Source organism: Tiliqua scincoides, chromosome 8 (assembly GCF_035046505.1).
Source record: "Tiliqua scincoides isolate rTilSci1 chromosome 8, rTilSci1.hap2, whole genome shotgun sequence".
Taxonomy (NCBI): domain Eukaryota; kingdom Metazoa; phylum Chordata; class Lepidosauria; order Squamata; family Scincidae; genus Tiliqua; species Tiliqua scincoides.
This window is the reverse complement of record NC_089828.1, coordinates 15586579-15614367: the sequence shown is the minus strand read 5'-3', so window position 1 is coordinate 15614367 and position 27789 is coordinate 15586579. Positions and strand designations below refer to the sequence as shown.

General features: G+C 40.7%; 1 protein-coding gene across 4 annotated transcripts in view; it reads right to left on the bottom strand.

Annotated features, from left to right (window-relative positions):
• MYO9A (myosin IXA) overlaps positions 1 to 27789 on the bottom strand; it is a 163181-nt gene that overhangs the window by 90816 nt on the left and 44576 nt on the right. For 3 of the 4 annotated variants that reach the window (XM_066634981.1, XM_066634982.1, XM_066634983.1), the window contains exons 2-7: positions 25678 to 26591; positions 13117 to 13211; positions 9706 to 9768; positions 8977 to 9076; positions 4516 to 4613; positions 1621 to 1747 (exon numbers count right to left, since the gene is read on the bottom strand). In XM_066634981.1, coding sequence (XP_066491078.1) covers positions 1621 to 1747; positions 4516 to 4613; positions 8977 to 9076; positions 9706 to 9768; positions 13117 to 13211; positions 25678 to 26520 — 1326 coding nt within the window. In that variant the 5' untranslated portion in view covers positions 26521 to 26591. Of the gene's footprint in view, positions 1 to 1620; positions 1748 to 4515; positions 4614 to 6914; positions 6972 to 8976; positions 9077 to 9705; positions 9769 to 13116; positions 13212 to 25677; positions 26592 to 27789 lie in introns of all 4 variants that reach the window. The other variant, XM_066634984.1, reaches the window with a different exon arrangement.

Sequence of the window (27789 nt, the reverse complement as noted above, 5' to 3'; positions counted from 1 at the left end):
ACTTGGCCCTTGCCTCAGCCCGCGCTGGCCCGCCATGCGAGCTCCACACCTTGCTTTCCCTTGCTGCCGCTGAGCTCAGTGGCAGCGAAGGAAAGACGAGCCCAGCCGGCTTGCAGGGCCTTTTATAGTGGGAAGGTAACGTGAGACTTGCAGGTCTCGCGTTACTTCCCACTATAAAGGACCCTGCGCACTTGCGTGCTAGTCTTTTTTCTTACCAAGGGGCTGGGCTGGGCTCTGCTCCCTTCTGCTCCCCTCCCCTCCTGCAACCTGAGCCAGGGGGGAGAGAGAGAGAGAGAGAGATCACGAGGAAGGGGAACTCAGCCCAGCTCGAAGCATGTCTCCCTCCGGAGGGAGGGAGAACTGGTTGGCTGGCTGGTCAGGCAGGCAGCAGCAGTACATGGCCAGGCAGGTAGGCAGCCCAGGCAAGGGAAGGATGGATGGGATCATAAAACGTACCCATCTTACTAGGGTGGATGGGATCATAAAACTGGCATGAAGATTCCCCCCCCTTACTAGGGTGGATGGGATCATAAGCTTGCATGAAGATCTCCCCCTTACTAGGGTGGATGGGATCATAAGCTAGCATGAAGATCCCCCCCTTACTAGGGTGGATGGGATCATAAGCTGGCATGAAGACCTCTCCCCCCTTACTAGGGTGGATGGGATCATAAGCTGGCATGAAGACCCCTCCCCCCTTACTAGGGTGGATGGGATCATAAGCTGGCATGAAGACCCCTCCCCCTTACTAGGGTGGATGGGATCATAAACTGGATGGAATTCATTCATTCATTTTCGGTATCTAATATATTCGTTTATGTAAATTTATTTAAATTTAAGTAAATTCTTTTTTTTTCCTGCCCCCGACATAGTGTCAGAGAGTTGTTGTAGCCCTCCTGCCAAAAACTTTGAGCACCCCTGCTCTAGTCACACACTCTTTTCCCACAGCAGATTTGTTGCATGGGAATTTATATTTTTCCTTTTGAGCTCTGATGTGGATTACTATAGTATTAGAAAAATTAAGGCTGTAACAGCTATACCAGACAGCTGCGAATGTACAAAAAATGGGTGAGGACTACTGGCTTCTTTCCTTTCTGGTAGGCTTCCAGGATATATCTGGTGTGTCATTGCTGAGAAGAGTAGTTAGATCTGTTCTCCAGCAAATCTCTTAGGTTCTTAGCTCTTTTAATGCAGAACTCTCATCCTCTGGAAAGTCACTAAAGCACAAAATGCCTTGGATGCAAGACCTTTTAATTTAGAATGAATTTTAGAAGGGAAAATTATTTTAAGAAATATATGTTCAACATTGTTATCTAACCATTAGGTAACATAATTGTTATGTTACTTATATGAAAATGTCCTGCTTTGGATAAATTTTTTAACTTTTCCTCAACTTTTTGCAGGATTAGACCACCTCACATTTTAATAACAGATGTAATCAAGCTTCACAAAAATATCCTTGTAGCAATGGAGGAGAAAGTGGAGTCATACTTGCACCTATTTAACTTCAACACAGTGTTATGAGAAGGAATATCAAAACTAACGGGAGAAATAATATCCTATTTAAGAAAATGATGCACTTGAAGAAAAAAATGATTGCTACATTGACGTGCAGTAGCTTACTTCCAACAGCTCCGAGACAATAGGCAGGACTTCTGGGTTGCAGATGTCTATGGAATCATCTCGGTAGGTTTTCTTCTTGTAACAGATATTACCCAAATGCAATATTGCCGACAGAAGGGAAAAAATCCTAAAGAACAAAAATGAACATGTTTCTCTTCAATTTTTTTCTAAACGCCATAAGAAATTAAGTTTGAGTTTACCAATATGGTAATAAATACTAAAATTCAATAATTTTATCACCTTCACATTTTAAATACTTGCGCACATATATTTGCTTTCCTGAATCTTGTACAAAATACACTGTATGTCAGCATTAGTCACATATACCTTTAGTCACATATAAACTTTAGATATAGGCTGATGGGTTCTGAGCTGTCTGTGACAGATCAGGAGAGAGATCTTGGGGTGGTGGTGGACAGGTCGATGAAAGTGTCGACCCAATGTGCGGCGGCAGTGAAGAAGGCCAATTCTATGCTTGGGATCATTAGGAAGGGTATTGAGAACAAAACGGCTAGTATTATAATGCCGTTGTACAAATCGATGGTAAGGCCACACCTGGAGTATTGTGTCCAGTTCTGGTCGCCGCATCTCAAAAAAGACATAGTGGAAATGGAAAAGGTGCAAAAGAGAGCGACTAAGATGATTACAGGGCTGGGGCACCTTCCTTATGAGGAAAGGCTATGGCGTTTGGGCCTCTTCAGCCTAGAAAAGAGACGCTTGAGGGGGGACATGATTGAGACATACAAAATTATGCAGGGAATGGACAGAGTGGATAGGGAGATGCTCTTTACACTCTCGCATAATACCAGAACCAGGGTACATCCGCTAAAATTGAGTGTTGGGCGGGTTAGGACAGACAAAAGAAAATATTTCTTTACTCAGCGTGTGGTCGGTCTGTGGAACTCCTTGCCACAGGATGTGGTGCTGGCGTCTAGCCTAGACGCCTTTAAAAGGGGATTGGACGAGTTTCTGGAGGAAAAATCCATTATGGGGTACAAGCCATGATGTGTATGCGCAACCTCCTGGTTTTAGAAATGGGTTAAGTCAGAATGCCAGATGTAGGGGAGGGCACCAGGATGAGGTCTCTTGTTATCTGGTGTGCTCCCTGGGGCATTTGGTGGGCTGCTGTGAGATCCAGGAAGCTGGACTAGATGGGCCTATGGCCTGATCCAGTGGGGCTGTTCTTATGTTCTTATATACCATAAAACTATGCCTAACAATGCAAAATCTCAGCTTTTCCTGTTTATTCAAGATCAATTATGTATGGTTGGCAACCTTCAGTCTCGAAAGACTATGGTATAAGCCTACAGAACCTGGTATTCCCAGGCGGTCTCCCATCCAAGTACTAACCAGGCCTGACCCTGCTTAGCTTCCGAGATCAGATGAGACAGTAATTAGATTTGACATTATGACAAACAGGGTCAAATGACAGGGGAAAAAAACACAAACAAGTATCAGCCAAGTTTAATTCATTTTATATTTTGTCGAGTCCACCTATTATGAATGTTTTAACTATGGTCATTTGCAGCCTATTGACTGAGATGTACAATTGTTCAGTATGCCAGCTAATTCTACTTACATATCATTTCCTGGAAGATGAGATTTGAATGCATAATTGAAAACATTTAATCTGTCATTGGATTTTTAGCCCACTTAATTCCAAAGAGTTCGAGTAGATTACAACAAATTTAAATAAAGACACTCCTAACCAAAACAGTCATTTCTTCACAATCTAGTTAGAGCCAATTAGTGGCTTTAGCTGCTGGAACACTCTTCTGGATGCTCAGTGTCTAACTCATTCAATGCAAAAGAGTCAACTGAAGTAAATATGGTGAGTTGCAACCAACCATACACCATGCTGCAGCCAGGAATGGTCACTCAAGCCGTGAAAAAACTATTTTTTCACAACTCGTATCAACTCAAGTCACAGACATCACTGACTCAGACCCGACTTGTGACTCGGGGCTAGTGACTCAGAAATGAGTGATGTCTCGAATCGATGACTCACTTTTTGTATGTGCTTGCAACTCTGTGTGTGTGTGTGTGAGTGAGTGAGTGTGCTTCCTTTTTTTGTCACTTCCACATCAAGTCAAAAACCTCATGAACGATCCAGAAGACAGTATCAAGAAGGACAGCAGCAGCAGCAGCAGCAGCAGCAGCAAACGTGGTGGGAGGATGATAGGTTGGTTCCAGGAGGCGGGGCTGGGGGGAGAGAAGGAAGGCTTTTTTTGGCTGCACAATGCTGGGGAAGGAACCAGAAGAAGGTTGGGCAGCCAGGACACAGGTGAGGGGGCTCATGGTGATCTAGGAAAATGCAACTGGATGAATGGATGGCTGTCAATCCCCTCCAGCCTTGCCAGGCTTGGTCACCTCCCTATTGGTTCGTGGTGTGCTGTTTGGTACGTCTGGTGCTCATTCTGAAGGTGTCATGGTGGAGTCATGATGGGGGAGTCATTGCTGGGGTTTGTGTGCAATCGTTTTTCTGCACTGCCACACTCACTTGATCAGCAGCACAGCTTTTGTTTACATAAATAAAATGAAAATGGTGGTTGAAGTGAAGGACTTCAACACATTGCTGACTGCAGATGGGACGGGAACATCAGGGGAGTTTTAATGATAACTCCAACACACACACACACACACCCATCAGCACCTCCTTTTTTTCTGTGGAGTCAAGCCCAACTTGCACCTAGACTCATTTCTCATAATGACTTACAACTCAAGTTAAAATGACTCTATAAGAGGCTCAGGTCGAGTCACAACAGCTGCCTGTTATGACTTGCAAGTCAAGACAGGGGGTCGGTGACTTGGGCACAGTGACTCCAGCACATCCTTGGCTGCAGCATTTACAAGCCTGAGCTTATAACATGACAACACACCCCAAAATCAACTTACTGCTTGCGGGTCTTGGGAAGAAAGCCCACCAACTCCATAGCTAGTTGCAAACGCTCAAAGTCATGCTTCAGGTCTTCCCCTTCAACGGAGAAACAGTCCTATTGAGGCCAAATACAAGGAGCTATTATTAGAGGAGACAGTGATGTAAATGTGTGGGAAATGCAACATACCACACAGTTCAAATCTAGGGCTGTGCTGTGCTAGCAGACGATTAATCATCAACAGAATCCTCAGTCCAGTTACACATCCTCTTCACACACCATGCTTCAAAGTGCACATCACAGTAACAATAAGGGCAGCAAGAGCAGACATAGATCTATGGCAAGGAGTGTCAGCTTAATAAGGACCTAGGACAGTTCAAGCAAAAGAGTGATATGTAGAACAAACTGGGGGGGGGGGAAGAATCTTCTCCAAGAAGATCAAGTAAGAGCAGAGTAAGATACAGAAAACACAGCCAGAGCCCCCCTACTGAGTACCTTCCACCTCCTTAATAAAGACTGCAGTTGCTGCCAGAATCAACATGTCTATCTGGACTTGCAGACATAGTCCATTCATCCAAAGAATACAACAGAATTAGTGCTACATCATAGGAAGGATCTTTTCCCCCTTTCCCAACAAAATCCACCTACAACAGAACTACATACTACATGCATAGCCTAAGCTCTCCACCAAGGTCCATTTGTGCATATGATCCAATCAGACAAATTACAGGCTGCTTGCTTTATATGAAGTTTTATTTTCAATTTGTAAAGACACTATAGCTGTTTTTTTTAAAGCCAAAATTATTTGCTGTGAGCATTCATAGATTATATTTTCTGAGGATGAAGGAACTGATTTTGGAGTGCTAGAAAGTAACTGAAACATTTGCTGATTTGTCCTCTGTTCATCTAGCTAAAACCTGCCAATTGTTCTCTTTTGATAGCAGAAGAAGAATTCCAAGTGCACAACTAATTTTCATTCCTTCACAAAAATCATGGCAGTGATAAGGAAATACTAGTTTCTTTGCCATTATATTTAAACAATCATGTCTCTAACAATTCCCCATCAGACATGCCAAAACACATAGTCCCACTCTCACAGAAGGAATTAGGAAAATATTTTAAAATTGCTAGTCAGGTTCTGGTGTTCATCAGATTGCAACATGTTTCACTAGTAGACTGTGATCCTTAAAAAAGAGGGGGGGCCAATATATTTAATCTCTTTGTACCATCACTATTTCCAATTTTAATCCCTAAACAATATTTTCTGTATATATAGAGAGCGAGCATAAAAAGATACTCTGGACAGAAAACATTGCAGAGCATCCTATGGGCTTCCCACTCAGCCTCCCAGACTGTAGTAGGCAAGAAATTAAACATGGAGGAGAGTGCTTTCTACATAGAAAGAATAGGGGGCAACCAACTGCTTAGGAGCAGAGGGACAAGGGAGATACAGAGGGAAAGAGAAGAAGTGCTATAAGGAAATTGGCTAAGTTCTGAAAGAATAAAGAAAGGTACCATAGGATGGGAGCTAAGTCCTAATCTAAAGCTGTTGGGGCAGCAAAGATACAAATGAGAAGACGGTATGCAGAAATCTATACTGGAAAAGGTTGTAGAGGTGCTGAAACAGGGACAAAGAGGGCCTTAGCAGAAGAGAACAAGCACATCAGTCAGGAGTAGACCATCGATATAGATAGCATTTACTAGTGCCATTTAGTGCCAACATAAATGACATCTCAAAATGTATCCACCTTAACCTTTGAGCACCTTAAGCATTCAACCTAGTTTGCAAGACCAAAAAAAGTCATATGGGTTCAGTTGCTCAAGGTATTTCCTGTAATACTTTTCAATTTGTTTTATCAAAACTGCATGATTGCATCAGCCAGCAAAACTAGATCTATTTACTTATCTAGTTACTATGTTTTGTGCAATAAGTCAATATTATAGATCCTAATAAGTTCAGTGAAACTGAACATTCAAGATTTTTTTCTACAGCTTTGAACAACTTGGTATTTGCAGTAAGAAGACTCAAAACAGCATTAAGAGGTAAAATCATTGTAAAGATCGCATTTGTGAATATTTTCTTACAATCAAACAGAACCCTCATGAGAAATAATTTTCCTTGAGTTACACAAATGGGAAAACTGTAAAACCAAGTTAGAATTGTTAACATTCGATTAGAATAATCATGCAGTACCCCATATCCATATGATGCCATGCAACTACTCAACCTACGGACAGGAAAAAGTGACCAAAAAGAGATAATCACAGAAGCTATCCAAGAAATTCTTTTGAGAAACACAGATTCTGTATGTCTCACAAAACCACTGTACTTTGGCTGAATTTGCCCTGTATCTTGGACAAAGTCAGGCTAAGTGACATGCCTGTCACCAGCAACCCAGAATGGATGGATGTACTGACCGGCTCAGAGTCATAGTAACAGTCATCCCAGCTCTGTTTGGGAGGTTTCTTTGTCATCTGAAATCAAGGCAGATTGGGTAAGTAGCGTTTCAAGCCACATACAACCATCTCTTCCATCCATCATTATGTTATTTCAACATGAAATCATCATTGAAGCATTCAAACATTAAGCAGGCAGCATACCCATTTTACTAAGTGATGACTCTGCTCTTCTTTCTCTATGAGATTTGATATAAGAATGCATGTTGTCATGCCTTACCATGCTGTAAGTAAAGTCCATCCACCTGACAATAAGCAACTTACTTATAAACAGGGATGCAAATTGGTGCAGTTTTGTTCAGTAAGTCTTGGTCTAATACCAAGTCCTATTGCAGAAAGGCAAAACCCTGCAAGTGCTACCTTCATAGGAGAAGGAATATACCTTATAATGCTCTAGCAATTCTGCAGCATTTACAATGTTTAGAGCACAATCCTAAAATGCACTTAAGCTCCACACCTTCCATAAACTAACAAGCCACCACAACTGTTCCACCTGCCATTTCTGGATTAACTATTTGTAACAAGCCATCTGAAATAGTGAATGCTTCTACAAAACAAAACAAACATCATATAAAACTTTTGTTTAACAGTTAAATTTTATGCTTGTAACTGAACACTTCCAAATGCTTATTAACTTGTCTGAATATTAAACAAATCTCAATTTAACAGTGTGATTGTGTTTGTGATTTACACTCTATAATGCCAAGGGACAAAGAGACAGATTTGAAATGACCAATGTTTTTTTCAATATACCAATCACTTACAAAAATGTCCACTTATTGCCATACCTTCTAAATCTCTGAATTTTAAATAATGATGGCAGACCGATTTGGGGGACCATACTACCCCTTCCATTTAAAAATAAAACACCTGTGAAATGAATCTAAGGCATCCCTAAATCAGCATGCTGATATTCCATTGCATCCAAATATATCTAAGCTTCACTTTGCTTCAGAGGAGCTTAGCAGATGTTTAAGGACACACTGTCTTCACAAACCTCTACTATAAAGAATCTTGGATTCTAATTTCTTACTTCATGTTGGTATTCATTTGATTTTCTGTACTCTGTAACTGTATAAAAACTGTGTAAATTTAATTTTCTGCCAGCATGTACTAGCAGGACACATGAACAGCCTTGTTACTGCAGGCAGTTTCTATGCCACTTCAATAGAAAAAAAACCCAGACAAAAAAATTGTGGGTATTTCAAATTCAATGATAAGGAAAAGTTCTTAATCTTAGAGGTTAAGCGCTACAGTTGCTCTATTACATTCGTGGATAAGTTCCTACAGCCTCATACTCAAACTCAGCAGAATACCTATAGTAGTGATCACATGTTCTCTTACACTGAGAGAACTCACTGAAGTTCTATATAATCTTGCCACCATAAGGAAACTTTAGGATTCAGCCTTATAAGCATCAGGTAATTGCGCTGGGAAATTTCAGTGGAACAGGTGCACTGGCATCACCATAACCACTCTTCCCACCTTTGTTCTTCAACATGCTCAATGGATTAAAGTATATGAATTGTTATAGAGTATTAGTAAAGAGGTGCAATAGCCCCACAATAGGATTTAATTTATTTGCAAATAATCAAGATTAATTGATCAAGTTTAGTTAGCCTTCTTATTTGTTAAGGGATAACAATTTCATGCTATGAGACAAAAGGATTACAATACCATGCAAGAAACTATAAACTATTTTGTCTATCTGGAGCAGATTATCAGTATAGCGTTTTTAAAAAAAACAGATATTAGCTTTTAATATTTAACTGGAAGTGGTATGTTTCAGAAAACTGTAATTCAAAACTTATTTCTTTATTGTAACCACCTTAAGGAAAAAACACTTCAAAACACACCACTTTGCATTCAGTTGCATTACCAACATGGACACATTCATCTTGTCCTAAAACCCATAAGCAGGCAGACAGCAATATTCACTTGACTAGCAACACCAGGAAAGAACAGTTCATTGCTCTAAAGACAAGCATATATACTCGATATAAAGCTACTTGTGTATTCCCACCTGATTAAGATAATGATATTCATCAGGTTGCTTAAGGTGAAAAGCTGATTTCTCTTCTTCACCTGCTCCTGCCAGAAGGTAATAAAATACATGGTAGTTCCTGGTAAGAAAAAAATTGTATTAAAGTCAATATCACCTTATAAGTATAAAGAAAAATTATGAAATCACTGAAAGAATAGCACAGAACACCAGGATGTAAAAGGAAGGAAACAAGGTGACAAACACTATGCATACTGCTTCACTGATCGTGGCTGTAACAGACTAAAGCTTTGGCATCTTTCACCAAGATGCCATTTGCAACTTGCCTCGAAGGCAGAAAGGCAAGGTAAAGTGAAGAATACTGAGTATTCAGAAAGAAGAGAGGTGAAAGAAGATGAACATGTACACACTCTTTAAGCCAAAGAGCTTGATTCAAGCCAAAGCCAAAGATTCAAGAGCCAAAGATTAAAGCCAAAGATTCAAGAGCTTGATTCAAGCCAAAGGCTTGATTCAGACACCATGACAAAGAACCTCAAAACGTCAGCAAGATTGTTTTTAATCACCGGAGTAAAGGGGTTTTGTTTTTTAAATTTTTGCTTGAGTGCGTTTTTTTGCCATCCATGTGCGTTCTGGCAACTGACACTCGCAAATAATGAGACTCAACCTGTACACCATTCTGTGCTCCTTGGAGGAAGGGTGGTATAAAAATATGAAAAATAAAAAGTGTTCACGACTTCGTTCATTACTCACCTCTCATTATGTTCCTGATAGACGAGCCTGGACTTCTCCAGCAGATACTTTTCAACATAAGCTCTAAAGGAAAACCAAGCATTAGCTTAGAATAGTATTTCAGTAACGGTCCCAGGTCTGACATGTCTTTAGATGTCAACCACTTCACCTATTAATTAATTAACTTGCAAGCCTACCCACCCAACCTCATACACTTCTCTCCAGTAAAAATCACCAACAAACATCTGAGCAAGACAGTACGGGCAGAGATACTGTCTTTTGTTCCCTTGTTGTGATGAATTCCATAAGTTCTGAATGACTCAATGTACAAGAGATTCTCTCTTCATTTCATACACACTGTTCAAAATTGCATAAGGTTGCAATCCTACACACAACCTTTCCTGGGAGTAAGTCGCACAGAATACAATGGGAGTTACCTTCCAAATAGAGATGCATAGGATTCTGCTGTAAGTCTCCCTGAAGCTACAATCACATGCATACTTTCCTGGGGCAATACAGACCCTGCCCATAAGTTTCATAGGAATTTTGAGATGGACCAGATCCTATTAGGGCACACCTAAAGGAAGGGTATTGGCATTCATGGAGGGCAGACTTCACTAGGTGATGCACTCATGGGTGACACACACCGCTAGTGGCCAAACCTGTGAAAATCATGTTATATATCATGACATGCAAAATTTAATGCAGAATGCCATTAAACAAAAGCCACCTTGGGTTCCTTCAGGGAGAAACGTGGGATAGAAAAATAGTAAATAATAATAAATAATAACAAACCATGCTGAAACACCTTTATTCTATCAAATGGTAGTCAAATAGCCAGAAAAGGAAAACGACTTATGTAACAAAAAGTGGATTTTTTTAACTCAAAACTTCCCAATGAGATGGATTGTTTTGAAAGCCAATGAGGTATTATGACACTGCATGGAACCAGTAAAATGTTAGCATAAGATGTATGAATGTCATCAAGTTGACCACTAGTTTTTTGTTGGATGACCTGTACAGATAGATTAAACAAAGTTTATGGGGGTGACACCAACCCTAGTGATGCCACTGCATTTAGGTTGTGCATATAATACTGTAATTTATTCTGCATCATCTGGTATGGAAGGAGGTCCATCATGGGGGCGATACAATGAGCTCTCATACCAGGTGATGCAAACCCTAATGACACCTTTGAGGAAGGGTGAGATCTTGGGTAGACATCTGGTAACCCGGGCATAAGTAGCAATCTTATACCCACTTTCCTGGGACTGCACCCTATTGGATAAAGGGACTTAGTTCTGAGTAGACATGCATAGAATTGAACTGTAGGTTTTATAGGATGCCAAACACAAAATTGAATCTATGACACCTCTATGCCACTCTCTACCAAAAACTGCACCTTCAGGGTGGTTAAACTGGCAGAAAAAAAGGGTTAAATACTCTTTACCTCCACACCACAACCCCAGTCCAACCCTGGCTAAAGGTAATGATTAAAGTTAAAAAATTTAACTACACATCGCATGGTAAATGCAATGTGCAAGTTTGTCATATTTCTTAATGTTTAAGTAGCTTCCATAACCTATATACCTTTGTTATGTGCAAAGGCAGCAGACTACAATGTCTTGCTTTAGCAGTCACCGAATACTGAAATGCTGCTGTTTTCCACCAGGGTCACAGATTGAGCTTCTAGCAGAGGAGAACAAGGACCTAGGGGCTGGTCACCAGTCCACAAGAGCCTCCTATCCAGCCCTCAGACTGTCCTCCATGTGATCCAATGTTGGGTGCTGCCCATCCAAATCTAGCAGCCTTGCTCCCAGGCACAGAACTGCAAAGTGTGCACATGTGTGGAAGAGGACCGGCATACAGCAACAGACTGACCATGCCTGAACTGAAAACGAGCAAGTATGTCCTTTCCAGGAGCAGCACAGGACTAAAATAACTAACCATAAACAAGAGCGTGTGAGCAAGAAGGGGAAACTTCCTATTTTTATCTCCTGCAGTTAAAAAATGAGTGGTGGCGGGGAGGGGGGGGAGAAGTTGACAGTATTTCCCATGTTTAAAAGATAATAAAATGCAATTTACTTTTATTTTTATGGAAGTCAAAACAAACCATACTGATGACAATAACACGTTATGGCACTTTTGTACAATTTTTTTACTTCAATATGGCCCTTGGGCCAAAAAGTTTGTCTGCTCTGAATTAAGGAACATAATTCTTTCATGCTATGTTGGAGAGAGTAAATGGTTACAGAAACAATACATTGTGAAAGCAGCCTTCAGTCTGATGTGCTGTAAAATTAGCATCTCTTTTGTTAAAACACATTTATAACTAGAAATATATGCTTTCTGGTGTCTTTTAAAGACACACAGAGTACTGCTCATGTGTGCTGTATGATTTCTGCTCTGCTCAGTCTGTTCAAATATTCATCCTTCCCACCAGATAGAAGGCAGAGTGTAAAAATCCTGAAAAAGTGATCCTTTCACATGCCTTCCTGAGCACTGCACATGATGGTGATACTGTCTGTGACTGCAACAACCCTACTGAAGCAACACTGGAGAGTGCGCCTTAATTACTTACCATTATGGTCAGTAACTCTAAACCAGCCATTTTTAACCACTGTGCTGTGGCACATTCATGTGCCACAAGTGGTCTACAGGTGTGCCACAGGAGTTTGGGGGGAAGTTATTTATTAGCAGAGCCAACGGGGGATGTGAGCCCCCCAATGGCAGCATGGTGTGTCTTGACAATTTTCGAAAACCTGATGGCATGCCTTGACAATTTTAGTGCCTTGTCAGTGTGCCACGAGATGAAAGACTAAAAACCACTGTTCTAAACTGTTAGAGTTGCAATTCCCCTGTATTCCAAAAAACATGGGACAACAAGGCATCCTGGGACATTTAACCCCTAGATTCCCAGCAGGCTCAGAATGGCTCAGAATGCATTCAAAGGTGGGCTCTGAAAATCACTGATTGTTTTATCTGTGATTTTTCAATATTCGCAGGGAGTCTGGGAACAGAACCCCCACAGATAAAGAGGCTCCACCTGTAATTCAATACAACTACACAATTCCAAATGGCTCTAACGGCTAGTAGACTGACAATACCAATGTAGCAGGACGGGCTGTTCCACAATTCTAGAAAAGATTCCTACTGACTTTCTAGTGGACAATCAACTCTACTCAACGATTTCTTATATCTATAAATAAAGAGAAGGCAAATAAGAGGTTTATCTTTCTTCTCATTACTTCTTAACAAAAGATACCTGTAGCAAGTCAGTTATTTGCCCAATGTGCCCACATCTTTCCCAGAGAAGTAACTAGGACCAGACTAACATGGGAAATCTAGCATTTCCATCATGCACATACAAATGCCAACAGCTGCAGATCATCCATGCTTAAAGCCCTTCAGTCACTGCTCATGGCCACTTACCCACGCACAGTGCCAGTCTCCTGATAGTTCACTTGGATAAACTTGCCAAACCGACTTGAATTGTTGTTGTGTGCTGTCTTTGCATTCCCAAATGCCTGTCAAAGTAAGAAACAATGTTAATGTTCAAAATCCAGCTCAGGAAGAAAACTTAGCGTTTTTGGACTTGCTTCTAAAACAGGTTTTGGGAAATAAGTCCTTTTGGTCCCACTTCATGAGAGACAGAAGTACTTCAGACCACACTGTCATGTTTGCTTGCAATCTGCCCTTTCACCCACGTTTCTTAGAATAAAAATTATTGCACTCAGAAGTACATCCACTAGAAACAAAACCAATACAACCATCTCTCATATTACACAGGGGTTACATTTTTGTAACACAGAGCATATGTCAAAAAAGAATAAATCAAAAATATTTTTACATAAGAATGTGTGTAAATGGTGAAATACAGCAACTCAAAAGGCATTGCCCATGACTACACTGCCAGCTGAACATGCAGGATCATGTGGGATGTTTGACCATGTTGCATACGTAAATTAGTATGCAACTAATTAGTTTGGTATTACAACCTAATTTATGTACCAAAATGTTGTTTTGGTATAAAACAACTTCCAAAACAGTTAAATCAATCCAGAGTATAAATAGAGGTCTGTGCTTAGAATAGTAAGTGATGGGAAAATTACTTCTTTTTTATTTTATTTCCAAACGATCAAAGAAACAATACATATACAATACATAAACAAAAACTATCTAAAGGTAAAGTACAGCAAGTATGAAGCAGTATGTCCTAGTTATATCCCTACTCCATTCTGTACTTCAAATTACGTAATTCCAATCTCCATCATATTTTTTATATTTGATATTGTCATGAATCTTCTTTCTATAATTAAGTTTGTTTCCACTGTTCTTATTCCTCAAATACACAAATCATTCTTGTTTTTTTCCCTTCATATACAGAAGGTCAATGAGTGGTTTCCAATTTTGTACAAAAGAAATTACTGTTTTTTTTCTTTAATTAAGCAGGGTCATCAGTTTGGCAATTTCTGCTAAGTCCAAAACTTTTATCCACCATTCTTCCACAAGGGTATTTCTGATGTATTCCACTGTTACGTAAAAAGTATTGGGAGAATCTCATTGAGAATCTCTTTGCACAATTCTGTGCAATGCATGCATCCTTCACTCCAATGTTGCAAATAAATACTACTTTTGGTTTTACAGAATTATTTCATCAGTAATTAAATAAGTAAAATTTTGCATCTTCTTACTCCCCCTTCCTAAATTCAACATTGTACATTACTAACCGTTTTAATGATTGTTCATAAGGATTCCAAAACTAATCTGGCTGCAAGGGCTGAAAAAGCATCAGGAGGATTTTACTTTTAGAGCAAGCTGTCTCTTCCTGAAGCATGACTGGTTTTAAAAATCTTGAGGTTAAATCCATGCTTCTATACCAAGACTCATGCTTGGATTATTACACCAAGTAAGTTATAGATTTGAAGCACAATTGTGTTATGAAGGACTACAACTTGGAAGTAAAAAACAAAATTCCTGTTTATTCTGCAAGGCATAATAGACATTGAAAAACCCATACAACTTACAAACAACCTGTCATACTCCATTCACTGTGCCTCTGCCTAGCACTGCCAACTTTTCAGAATGAGGTACCAAGGACAGCAACTGCAAGGTGACAATTCCTATGTTCTGTTGCACAAAATGCAGGGAAGAGTCATGAAGTTAATGATCCACATTTTAGTCAAGTTGCAATTGTAATGTAGGGGTAGCGACTGATCTCGCATCAACTGCCATGCACTATACTGCTGTACTGTTTGGCACACCACAATCAGTTGTCTCATAAAAGGCTGTTGCATAGTTTTTCAGCAGCACATCTATTTGGCAAAGAATGAAAACTCAACCCAATTTAAGCACCTCTGAAATGAATTTAAAGTATCAAAAAGTGAGGTGGTATATGACAGTACCTGATATCCTAAATTAAAAATACTAAATAAGCCCCATGGGTCAAACTTGTGTGAAGTTCATAATAGGACTTTCTCCCTTCCCAAATGTTCCAAGATGCTCCCCTTTTGTTACAGATGCAATGACAAGAACAAGATGGCTGGCTGGGGAAGAAAATCTTATCCCCAAATGTTTATATTTGATACTCTTAGGCTATACAGGCATGCCCCAGTATCTGCAGGGGTTCCATTCTGGAATCCCCCATGGTTAACAAACTGTGGATACCAGGAACAACCCCTACCCTCCAGAGGTAGGGTCTGCATTTCCCTTAGTAGGTTTGGGAAGCTCTGCTCCCCTCACCTCCAGAGGATCCTCTGTGTGCAGTAGAGACTGTACATGTCTGTTTGCAGCCTCTGCCAGGCTCAAACTGAGCCTTACAATAAAAATAAGACTGCGATCCTAACCAATTTTCTAGCACTGGCATAAGGGCAATGCAACTCCGAAGTAAGGGAACAAACATTGTCCTACCTTGAGGAGGCCTCCATGTCTGCCCTTCAACTGCAGGATGCAGCACATGCCCCACTGGCACAGCTATGCCAGTGCTGGAAAGGTGGTTAGGATTGTGCCTTAAGTGACTGCTAATTTTTTTTTTTTTTAATCAGAAGTTGCCTTCTTTTTTTAACACTGTAAGGCTTTTTTTAAACACGGACAGACACGCACAGCATCTGCTGCACTCAGAGGACCCTCTGGAGGCGAGGGGAGCTCCTCTTGCTTCCAGAATGGATGGGGGGGGGCGGTGCGGACCTGATCTGTGGATAAGTGAATCTACAGATACAAGCGAACGCCTATATATTGTAATTTGCATTTATTCACTTCATTAAACTATTGGTAAAAATCTAGGCCAGCTTATCAGTTAACAAAGGATCCAAAACATCAATACAAAATTTCATTTGGCAACAGTAATATGCTCATTAAATAACAGTAATACGCTCATTAAAAAGGGAAGCTCACTGATTCCCCCCACCCCTCAAAAAAATCCATCACCCTAGAAAATGCTTCACCATTGCCAAGGGAAAAAGACAAATGACAACAAGCCTGACCCCCAAAATATTTTTTTCTGTATGACAGCACTGAGAGGCTTGGAACAGCAACATAAAATGGGACCCCAGAACACAAGTACAGCTGTAGTCAACAGTTCTAGCATTAACCCATTCCAAGACTTGAAGTACTCAAGCCAATCAACTTTGGGTGAGGCATAATGGCTGCAATATCAGATACTATAACATTATATGAGAACAACAAATTAATACCTCTGTAAAACATTTAGGATAAAGATTTAAAATATTAAATACAAAGTACAGTATTTAAAATAAGATTTTCAAATAGAAAGTAATATGCATGCACCACTAAGACTGTAGTAGTATTAAAATATCTTAGCTGCAATTGTTCTGTATTTCTGCTGTCCAGATACAGAATTGTTATACCCTATGACTGCAGGTCCAAGGACTCTGGAGAAATTAAAAGGCGGAGAGTAAAAGACGGTATTATCAGAAACCCAAATCAAAGTTCCTTTAACATTCAAAAGGCCCAAGTGAGACAGCTACTAGTGGGGAAGTTTGGCAACAGCAATGCAGGTGTCCTATCTCTTACTCTCCCTGGCTGACTTAAAACTTCAGCTGCCAGGGCTGCATAACTCAGTCTTGCTTTTAATGTGGCATAACTTGTAGAATTTTCACAACAGGAGAAAAATATTTGCAGCTGTGGGGTTGCTTGCTGCCTCTCTCACTCTCTCAGCAAAAATGACCCAACCCTACAGTCACCTCATCCAACAGAAGAAAGATAATGAGTGGTGGCAGGCAGGATCACACCAAATTCCAATGAAACTAGGCTCGTCAGGTCAGTCAAAATGTGCTGGTGGACTGAATTTGATTTGGGGACCCCCAAGTTACTGCAAGGAAAATAGTTTGGAATACCATTTAGCTGAGTTTTTAACTCCTGAAGTAACTTCACTACCCTTCTGACCATGGGAATCAGATCAGCATTTGTACAAAAGAACTACATGGGTTGAGACTACATGGGTTGAACGACCTACTCCCAAGCACATATGGTCTTTCATACAGAAAGTGTGAGGAATCACCCAGGGTCAAAGACCCTGGGCTGGCAAAGCATCTAAGCAATGTTGTATTTTGAGCTGCTACTTCAACTAGAATCATTTTTTGCATACAGGTTGTATAAGAGATGCTTTTGGGCCTAGATTTCAGATTTGTAGACCTACAACCCCACTTCCCTAATCCACTGCCTCTGCCAAGCTCTGACAGTGCTCCAAGGAAATTGCTAGCCAGCTTGCATGTAGTCATGTGCCTGAATATCTAATTTATATTCTAATTAAGTAGTTAATGACTCCTATTCAAATATGAAAAGACTATTACCCTACTTTGTTCTTTGTCTTATTTGCCTCACACTGTCCCCATCAATGCAGGGGAGGGCACCAGGATGCAGGTTGTGTCTTGTTTTGTGTGATCCCTCAAGGATTTGATGGCCCACTGTGAGATATAGGAAGCTGGACTAGATGGGCCTTTGGTCTGATCCAGCAGGGCTCTTATGTTCTTACACTCTGCCTTGGTCTTTCTTTCAAGTGTTTAAGATCTGAAGAGCTGAATGCATTCAAAGTGAATAGCACCAAACAGACTTGTCTTAACATTAGTGACTGCACATTATACTTGGGTTGGTTTTTCTTCCTGTCTGAAAAGCAAGTTGGTGGCAAACTACTGAAGTCTAAACAGAGCTATGTAATTGCCTTTTCTGCTTTCACCAGGCTGTGTGTAATCTCTTGCAGCCAAGATCCAAGGATGATCAGCATCCTGGTATGTGGCAGTGGTACATTTACGATGACTTGAATGGAAAGCATGGGTATTAACAGGCTCCCTAGAGCTACTTCATACATTTCACTTTTTAAAGATAGCAGCATTTGCATGTAGTAGATACTCAGGAGCACTGCTGAATCAGACAAAGCCCATTAGAGTCCAGCATTCTTTTCCCCACAGTTAAATTCAGCAACCTATATTTTTAAATTCAATACACACTGATCTCATTCAAAGAAAAATATACTAGGCTGCCATTAATTCCCCCCCCCCACGCCTTTACCTTCCAAATTGCACCAAAATGTGTGTAATCACGGTGGTCAACCAGAAGCTTCCAGGAAGCTCACAGTTGTTGCTGCTCACATTCAGTGATGCTCCAAGTAGATATAATGGTTTTACAGGCCTATTACCCCAAGTATTTGCAAATCCCCTTCAAAATAATCCAAAACCTTTCTTAGTTTTGTGAGGTCCAAGCAAGAGGCTTTGTTTCAATTCCCAAACTTTACCCAAATAAAATGTCAAAACGGCAATGAGTGGAAACTTTGCTATTAGAGCTTCCATACCATGGAACTCCTTACCAAAGAGGACTCACCCAACCAGCCTCAGAACAACATTCTTCCAGGATCTGAAACAAGACATTTTTATTCCAAAAGGCTTTTGCCAATGAGTAATGTGGTAGATACTACTAACATGTACTGTTCACTGCTGTTACAGTTTATTACTACTGCTTTTATTACTGCTGATTGTACTGTATGTTTGACTTTTAGTTGATTTTATTGTTTTATAAACTTTGTGCTTTCACTTTCCAGAGTTTCTTTTATTGGTTTTAAGATTCATTAGTGCCACTGCTGCTTTGGGTTTATATGGATTGAGATAGGTTTTATTTGATTTTTTAAATGAACTATTGTCAGTTTAATAGTGTACCTCAATAATAGCTGAGCAAAGAAAAAATCTATAAGCACTGTAAGAGACCTTGAATTGTTCTTAAAGATGCTTTCTGCGAAATTCTAAGAAACTGCAATTAGTGGGATGAATATTTAGCCTTCTGCCCCTAAATCTGTGCAGCCCAGAGAGATTCAAATGGTAATCCTGCTGATTCAGGCAGAAAAAGTCTGTCTTCTCAAAGGGGGTTTGTTGTCTTTGGCAGTTCACAAATGGCAGTTGTCACAATGATTACTTATTGAATGTACATTGTTTTACCCAAGAATGAATGAGTGTTTTCTTCTTCTAGACACTTGGTTTAATCAATCTAAATATAAAAGAGCACTGGAAAAAGTCCATTGCTTCTCCATAAATAGCTGGAACTGACTGAAACAGATGCTGCCTACCAGACACTACATTTTCATCTTTATTTTGATAGCGCAAAAAATTCCCTAAATCCCTAGATAAATGCAAAAGCATGGATGTCAAACCACATAGCACTGCCAAGCAAACTGGCCCTAGCAGCAGCACAGCTGGAGCTCGGGTGACAATAAGGGGAAATCCTACCAAGAGTACAGTAATTTCATTTTAAAAACAAGAAAATGCAGGCTGTGAAGCAGGAATGAATTTTTTAAAAATCCACCAGCAGCTGGCTGAGGTGATGGGATGAGGCTGAAGGAAGAGGATAAACGAATTGTACTGGGAAACTGGACATTGGGCAAATGACACAATAGCATTGGAGAGTGCTGTGAGAATGGCCAGTTGGTGCTAGTGTGGTGATGAAGCTGGCAGGAAAATAGCGGACAGAAACAGAAACCTAGAAATGGAGAAAGAGATGGCAATGGAAGTAGAGAAAAAGGAAGTTCACTTTCTGTTATGCGAGTGACTGAGAACATGAGAGAGAAATAAGTGCAGATGTCTGAGGAATTTTGCTTCAAAATACATCCGAGTTCTTACACCTCTAGACTGCCAAAATATAGCCAAGATCCAAATTGGCCCTTGGCAATTTCCTGTTGATTATCACTCCTACAGTATAGTGCAACTTAACAGGCTTCGGTGGTAATAAATATCTTCTCTATGTGGGAGGGAGCCCAGTCAGTCTTAAAATATTAAAAAGTGGCTTTGGAAGTTTGGGACCGTTTTCATGCCATTTGGCTTAATGAGAAATGTATATGAGGAAAATGTATGAGGAAGAGTGCTATGGCAGCCCAACACCACACCATGACCTCACTTGGCTAAACTATGATCTGGCAGATAGGAATTATGTAATTAAGTATCCAAGAATACCTGCAGGTGGAAACTTCATGGAAATGATAAATTCATACAAAAACCCTGAGTTGAAAATACTGCATTATAATTTGACCTTCAAGCATTTTGTAGCTAAAAGGAAGGATGCATTTCGATTTCCATAAGAATCAACCCCACTCCAAGGTATGGAATAATGGAAAAAGAGATTAAGATTGGATACTAAGGATTCATTCAGAAGTGCAAGGAAAATCTACAGTCTTGTTTAAATTTGAATCTGGTAAGACTGATTGAGCAATCAACTTTGGCTGACTTCAAAATATGGGAAAGCAGCTCTTCAGTAAAAGGATGAAATACTTATCACAATGAAGCTATCTGAAGTCCTCCATCCCCCCCAACAACTGAATTAACCCATTTTTGTCCAGCCCACAGATATACACAATTAACCCCTGCTAATTGGGTAAGAGGCACTTTTTCAAGTGGGTGCTCCTTTTTTTAGCAAGGGGAGAGTAACTGGCCCACCTCACCCCAGCACTGTCTGTTCTAGTGGCTGTCTGCTGGTATTCATTTGCATTTTTTTAGATTGTGAGCCCTTTTGGGACAGGGAGCCATTTAGTTATTTGATTTTTCTCTGTAAACCGCTTTGTGAACTTTTAGTTGAAAAGCAGTATATAAATACTGTTGTTAATGATAATAATGATAATGATAATAATAATGATACACAATTGGTCCCTGTTGACTATATGCAATATTGGGCAGAAATAGCTTAAGATTTATAAGTACCTGTTTACAACATTCACAAGTTAATGGTGCACAACTTCTGTAGTGCATAAGACTTTCTAGAATATGCTGTGCCTTGGGAGATTCAAGGCAATAGCACTTTCTGCACTGCAAGTTCAGGAGAAAAACAAAAATTGGGACATGTAATATGGCCAGGAAAAAAAAAGATTTTCTTCATTAGGATTTTAACATCCTTTGCCACTTACAAAAATGAAAGCCAAAAATGCAGAATTCACCATCACCGCCTGCATAAGAACAGCCCCACTGGATCAGGCCATAGGCCCATCTAGTCCAGCTTCCTGTATCTCACAGCGGCCCACCAAATGCCCCAGGGAGCACACCAGATAACAAGAAACCTCATTCTGGTGCCCTCCCTTGCATCTGGCATTCTGACAGCCCATTTCTAAAATCAGGAGGTTGCACATACACATCATGGCTTGTAACCCATAATGGATTTTTCCTCCAGAAACTTGTCCAATCCCCTTTTAAAGGCGTCCAGGCCAGATGCCGTCACCACATCGTGTGGCAAGGAGTTCCACAGACCAACCACACGTTGAGTAAAGAAATATTTTCTTTTGTCTGTTCTAGCTCTCCCAACACTCAATTTTAGTGGATGTCCCCTGGTTCTGGTGTTATGTGAGAGTGTAAAGAGCATCTCTCTATCCACTCTGTCCATCCCCTGCATAATTTTGTATGTCTCCATCATGTCCCCCCTCAGGCATCTCTTTTCTAGGCTGAAGAGGCCCAAACGCCGTAGCCTTTCCTCATAAGGAAGGTGCCCCTGCTCAGCAATCATTTTAGTCGCTCTCTTTTGCACCTTTTCCATTTCCACTATGTCTTTTTTGAGATGCAGTGACCAGAACTGGACACAATACTCCAGGTGTGGCCTTACCATCTGCAGGCCTCTATCTGCTGGGTTTTTTAAGCTGAATTATGCAAATTGCAGCGATTGTAAAAAAAACCCTCGGGTTTTAGAAAAAGCCTGCCCCTGTAAATTGCCTTGAATAAAGCAAAAGGAGAAATCCAATGGCTGGAAAGGCAGTATATAAATACCATTTATTAATCATACGTGAGTGACCTTGAGGGAATTCAAGAGGTGGAAAAGTAACAAGCAAATGCATAGATAACACACATCCCAAATCCCTACATTGTGGTTTAAGAGTCTGAAATGTCCATAGGATTGTGCTATCACCAGCTATCCTCCCTCACAACATTTCCCACTGCTGGGCCTTAATTCATTTTTGCCCAGTCCACAGGTATACACATTTTATCCGTGTTGCGTATATGCAACGTTGGGCAGAAATGGCTTAAACATGTTTTAACATTAACCAGAGTTCATTATTAACACGAGTTATGAAACTACACCTTGCTTTATAATGGACTCCGGGTAGCATCAACTACAGTTAAGTCTGCTGAGAAGAAAATTCAGTGAAGGAGGGAGGAAACAGGTGATTGCATGGTCCCCACCTAATCCCAATGGTCAGAAACGGACATAAATGATTATCTACTGTTGACATCACTTCCAGGTCCAGGTCCAGTGATAACATCACTTCTAGTAGGTCCTAACAGTTGTCATTCTAAAAAGTGGGTCCCAGTGCTAAAATGTTTGAGAACCAATCTAGAGCAATCTCTAAATTCAAATCAACTCACTTTGTTTAGCCAAAGGCTATAGCAATCCACCTTTCCTCAAGATTATACAGAACAAAACTAAGTAACACAGTATGACTGATAGAAGGTGCTAATCACATCTTAATCACCACCTTTACAGTCAAAAGCATTTGTTTTAACAAGCTGTTCTCTAGTTATAGTTTCTGCCACACATAAGTGTGCAATCCTTCTAAGACTGGATTTACCTATATCAAATAATAAGGCATGGGACACACAAAAAACCTTCAGATTGAGCCTGGTGGTGAAATTTAGGCTGAACGCAGACACACTTATCATGCTTTAATCATGAACACACCTGAGGAATGTTTACAGAAATCAAGTAAACATCTGGTAAGCAGACAATTGTGAGATGTTTATTCTGAGCAGCTAAGTCCCTGCCTTTATAATTTATCATGCTTTTCCCTCTAAACAATAGACAAATAGTAACATGTGAAAATAAGTGAAATCATCATAAAATGATCATTAAGAATAGTGCAATAAAAGCATTAAACAAACTGCACAATACAGTTACAAAACCTAAAAGCAACCAAGAAGGGATGGCCAGCTAGAAAATGGAAGTCTTTAGCCCTTGCTGGAAGGCTGACAGGGAGGTGGTTGTTCTTAATCTGCATGTATTTTACAAAAAAGTTTACACATACCCCCAGTCCCATCCAACACTTTTTGAATTTAGGCCTGACCTCTACAGAATTTAGAGTCCAATCCTGAGCTCTTCCGCACCGGTGGTGCAAGCTTACTGCTGGGCGCCTTTAGGACTGGGCTCTTACTCTATCTCAGGGGTGCCCAAACTCCGGCCGTGGGGCCAAAGGATACAGCAGTAGGTGCTTTGGCACCGCTGCACCTGGTAATGGAGGTGCCTTTAGGATTGGGCTCTTACTCTACCTCAGGGGTGCCAAACCCTGGCCTTGGGGCCACTTGCAGCTCTCAGGCACTCCCAATCTGGCCCATGGGGAGCCCCCAGTCTCCAATGAGCCTCTGGCCTTCTGGAGACTTGCTGGAGCCCATGATGGCCTGACGCAACCGCTCTCGGTATGAGGGTAACTGTTCTACGTCTCCCATGAGCTGTGGGATGAGGATTCCTCCAATGCTTGATGTTTCATGTCTGTGCTGCAGCAGCGGCAGCAAAGGAAAGGCTGGTCTTGTTTTGTGCAAGGCCTTTTATAGGCCTTGAGCTATTGCAAAACCTTCATTCATTCAAGTTCCATCTCTAATATATATTCATTGTGTAAATTTATGTAAATTTAATGTAAACTAATGTAATGTAAACTAAATCTTTTTTTTCCTGGCCCCCGACACAGTGTCAGAGAGATGATGTGGCCCTCCTGCCAAAGTTTGGACACCCCTGCTCTACCTGGAAGCCTCTCACCAACCCAACACCAATAATCTGTTTCACAGGTGCACAGGCTAGGTTTCTGCTGCTGTATGCAAAGATATCTGGAGTAGTGGACTTTTAATGCACATTGACATCAGACCAGTATAACTCGGACTCTCTTCAAAACTACACGTAGTAGCTCTCTTTAGAACAAATCAGCAGCTCTTCCTGAATTTCCTTCCGCCACATTAAGCTGGAATGGTAGGAAGATTCAGATTCCCTCATATATCCAGCACAAATCTTTAAGGATCTTCCATGCAACTCTGCAGTTCAAACTAGTGTGAAACTATTAAGAATGCATTGAGTCACATAGTCACATTTTTCCCCTTGCTCATCTCCACCTACTTGCTGCCCTGGGACTACAGCAGCGGTTTTCAAACTCTCCGGGAGTTTGAAAACCGCTGTAAGTCCTTGCGAGGGTGGGGGGAGGTGGCAGGGGCGGGGGGAAGGCAGCGCCGCAGCCCCCAGGATCGCGCCACTCAAGGGGCTGCAGGGGATTGGTTGCACTTACCAGAGCCTCCTGCAGCCTCACGGGAGTGCGGGGAGCTCTGTGCAACCTTCTGCAGGACTCCCCGAAGCTGCAAAAGTGAAAATGGAGTGATTGCACTCCACTTCCGGTTTAGTGGCGATCACGCCACTTTCACTTATAAAGCATCAGGGAGCCCTGCAGCCCCGCTGCCTCCTCCCTGCCCCCGCTCCTTAAGGGGGCAGAGGCCAGGGCCCAAAGGCTGGGCTGATGCGATGCCCCAGTTTGAAAAGCCCTGGACTAGAGGGTTAGAAGGAATCACACTATGGCCTCAGTTTAAAAAGTATAAATTATTTTTGCACCTTATCATACGCTGTTTTGGATAATTTGAAAGATGGAATATAAACCTTCTAATTAAAAAGAAAATCAAAAGATGGCACTACAGTGCAAACACAGGTGGGACCTCAGTATCCACTGATTTGACTCAACACTGAAACCTAGGTCCACTTTTAAATGCCTTATAACAAGAAGAAAAAGCACCAAAATCTAATTTCCCACCTTCGTGCCGTTAAATAATTATAATTTCATTAATCTTCCCTAGTGATAAAATCTTCATGTCAACTCAAGGCCATTTATTCAACATAGAAATTTTTATCCTGTTTTTCCCTTTCAAAATGCAAACACTGCAAGCAGCTAACACTACAACTATCAAAGCAAAAGCCATTCATAAAAATTATGACTACCAAAATTACGATAAACCAATATAAAAATAACAAAGATCAGAGCATTTCCAGTATTAGCACCTACACACACAGAGCGCCACAAGCTTCATTACTGACCCCACTGGCCTGTAATGGTTAAGACTGAGACAAAGCAATAATCTGCTAAGTACATATCAATATTTAATATTTCAAATTATTTTCATTTTGGGGAATGGACACACATTAAACTGTAGTAATTCCAACAGTTGCCACCATTCTCAATAGCAAGTGCATATGGAAGATATCCTGCACTGCTGAAAGTCCATAAGGATTTTTCCAAAAATATTTGCAAGCAAGATGATACAAAATTGCCAGCTCCTGATCATAGTTCTTTGGTATAAAATCCATATGGATTTAAAATTCCAATGTAAATGTTTTCCACATGTATTTCTTCCCAGAAATCACTACAAAAGCAGAAGAGTTTGCTCAGCACTACCACCATTGGCAGTTCATTCCCAGATAGGTGGCAATCAGAAAATATAACTGCTTCATCGCACATTGAAAAATAGCTCCATCATTATATCGTGGCTTTCATCTTACCTCAAGCACTGGTCCAGCTCCAAGAATGATTTGTTCTACTCCACTAACAAATCCCTTCTGGCTAAGAGCAGTAAGATGATGAATCAGGAAGTTTGTACTCTGCGTTTTCCCAGAGCCACTTTCACCAGAAATGACAATACATTGATTCTTCCGACGCTGGAGCATAGCATGGTATGCTACATCCGCAACTGCATAAATATGGGGCTCCAACTTCCCCAACTGATGGTTATCATACATTTTGACATATTTTGGATTGTAAATGGGAAGAAATTTGAATGGGTTAATAACTATTAGTATGCTCCCAACATAAGTGTAAATCTTTTCTTGTTTAAAGCGATTTCTAAGATTTTCTAAGAGGGTTCTCTCATTTAAGTCTGGTAAAGCACACAAGTCATCGTAGTCCTTGTATTGTGGCTGAGGAAGGAAGCCACGTTCCATCATCCGCCGTCGCTCTTCTGTCACACGCAACCAGGACTGGAGGCTTGCATAATGAATGGACCCATCTAGATTCTTTTCCCGCAGAAGGAAGCGATAGTCCTCCCCACTCAAACGGTTCTCTAGGGCCATACGGGGCCACATCATCATGCGCTGGACTGGGCAATCTGTAGGATTGAGGATCCATTCTTCCCCACCAAACTCCTTCACTTCTGCCAAGACATAGCATTTTGTTTTATCCAGTTGCAGTTTGTTAATGAGAGAGTCTATCACCTCAGCAGCAGTGGATGTTTTTCGTGCAATAACAGGACAATAGATGGTCCCTTCAGCAATGTTCCCAGGGTAGATGTGTAGTGTATGCTCACTATCCTCAAAGCGTCTTCTTCCTCCAACATCATTTCCACTCATATTGGAGTTTTTCCCATCAGTAACAGCAATCCATCTTTAGAATGGCTGAATAAATTTTCACAGCATCAGCACTACAATAAGAAAACAAAAAAAAAACAGTTGTAGGAACATGTTGTTTCCAATATTTGTGCCATTTTACTGATTCACTGCTTGATTATTTTATTGGATTTTGTGAGATGCCTTCAGCTCCTATGTCTTTCTCCTCTTAAAGTTCACAAATGCTTTCAATAAATAGAGGACATGTTCATCTTATACTCCCAATATGAATAAGCAACTTTTATATGCTAGCTATAACATAACTGATAACATTTGCAGAGATGAATCAAAAGACTCATCCATGGTTTGAGAGATCTTCAATATAAGTGAATCAGGTACAGCAATGTTGTACTTCCTTTGGTCAGAAAGAACAACATGCAGTTCTCTTCCTGAATTTCTGTATGACATGGAAACAAAGATAATACTAGTATCTGCTATTAGAGATGCCAAAAAGGTCTGGTTCTCCGACAGGAGACATTGTAAGAATTCTGAAATATTTTTCTAGTCCACCCCTTAGCCAAGTCCATCTCCCTTACACATCCTTGCCTGAAAGATTTTATCTGAATGACCACAGGCCATTAAAACAATTCCTTTCCAGAATTAGATATTTCAGACAGATGGGAGAGAAGTAGAGGATGAAAATGATGAGAGGAGGAAGTAGCCACCACCTATTTCAGTGATGGGGAGAAATGGGTAAAAGGGAATTAACTACTAGGCCATTTTAAAATGGTTGGCAACCTTCAGTCTCGAAAGACTATGGTATAAGCCTACAGCACCCGGTATTTCCAGGCGGTCTCCCATCCAAGTACTAACCAGGCCTGACCCTGCTTAGCTTCCAAGATCAGACGAGATTGGGCATCTGCAGGGTAACAGTTGCTGCGCCATTTTAAAATGGGAGGTTGGTTAACCAACTCGCCACAGCCTCCAAACAGTCCAATCAGATCTTATTGTCAATCAAGATTCTGTACTGCAATAAGACAAGAACTCAGCTTTGGAAATTATTTCCCAACTGTGATGTTAGGAAAACGGCCAGCTAAATGGAACTAGCCATTTTTGTACCAGCACAGAACAGTTATTCAAAACGCTGTCCAGGCAACACAAGAAAAGGAGCTATGTTCCACTGATACATGCAACAATTCAGTTTATATTCTTCTAAGAGAATTATTTCACTGCAGCTCACTGCGGTTTACCAATTAATATATATGTGATTCATCCTCATGCAAAAGGTGAAGT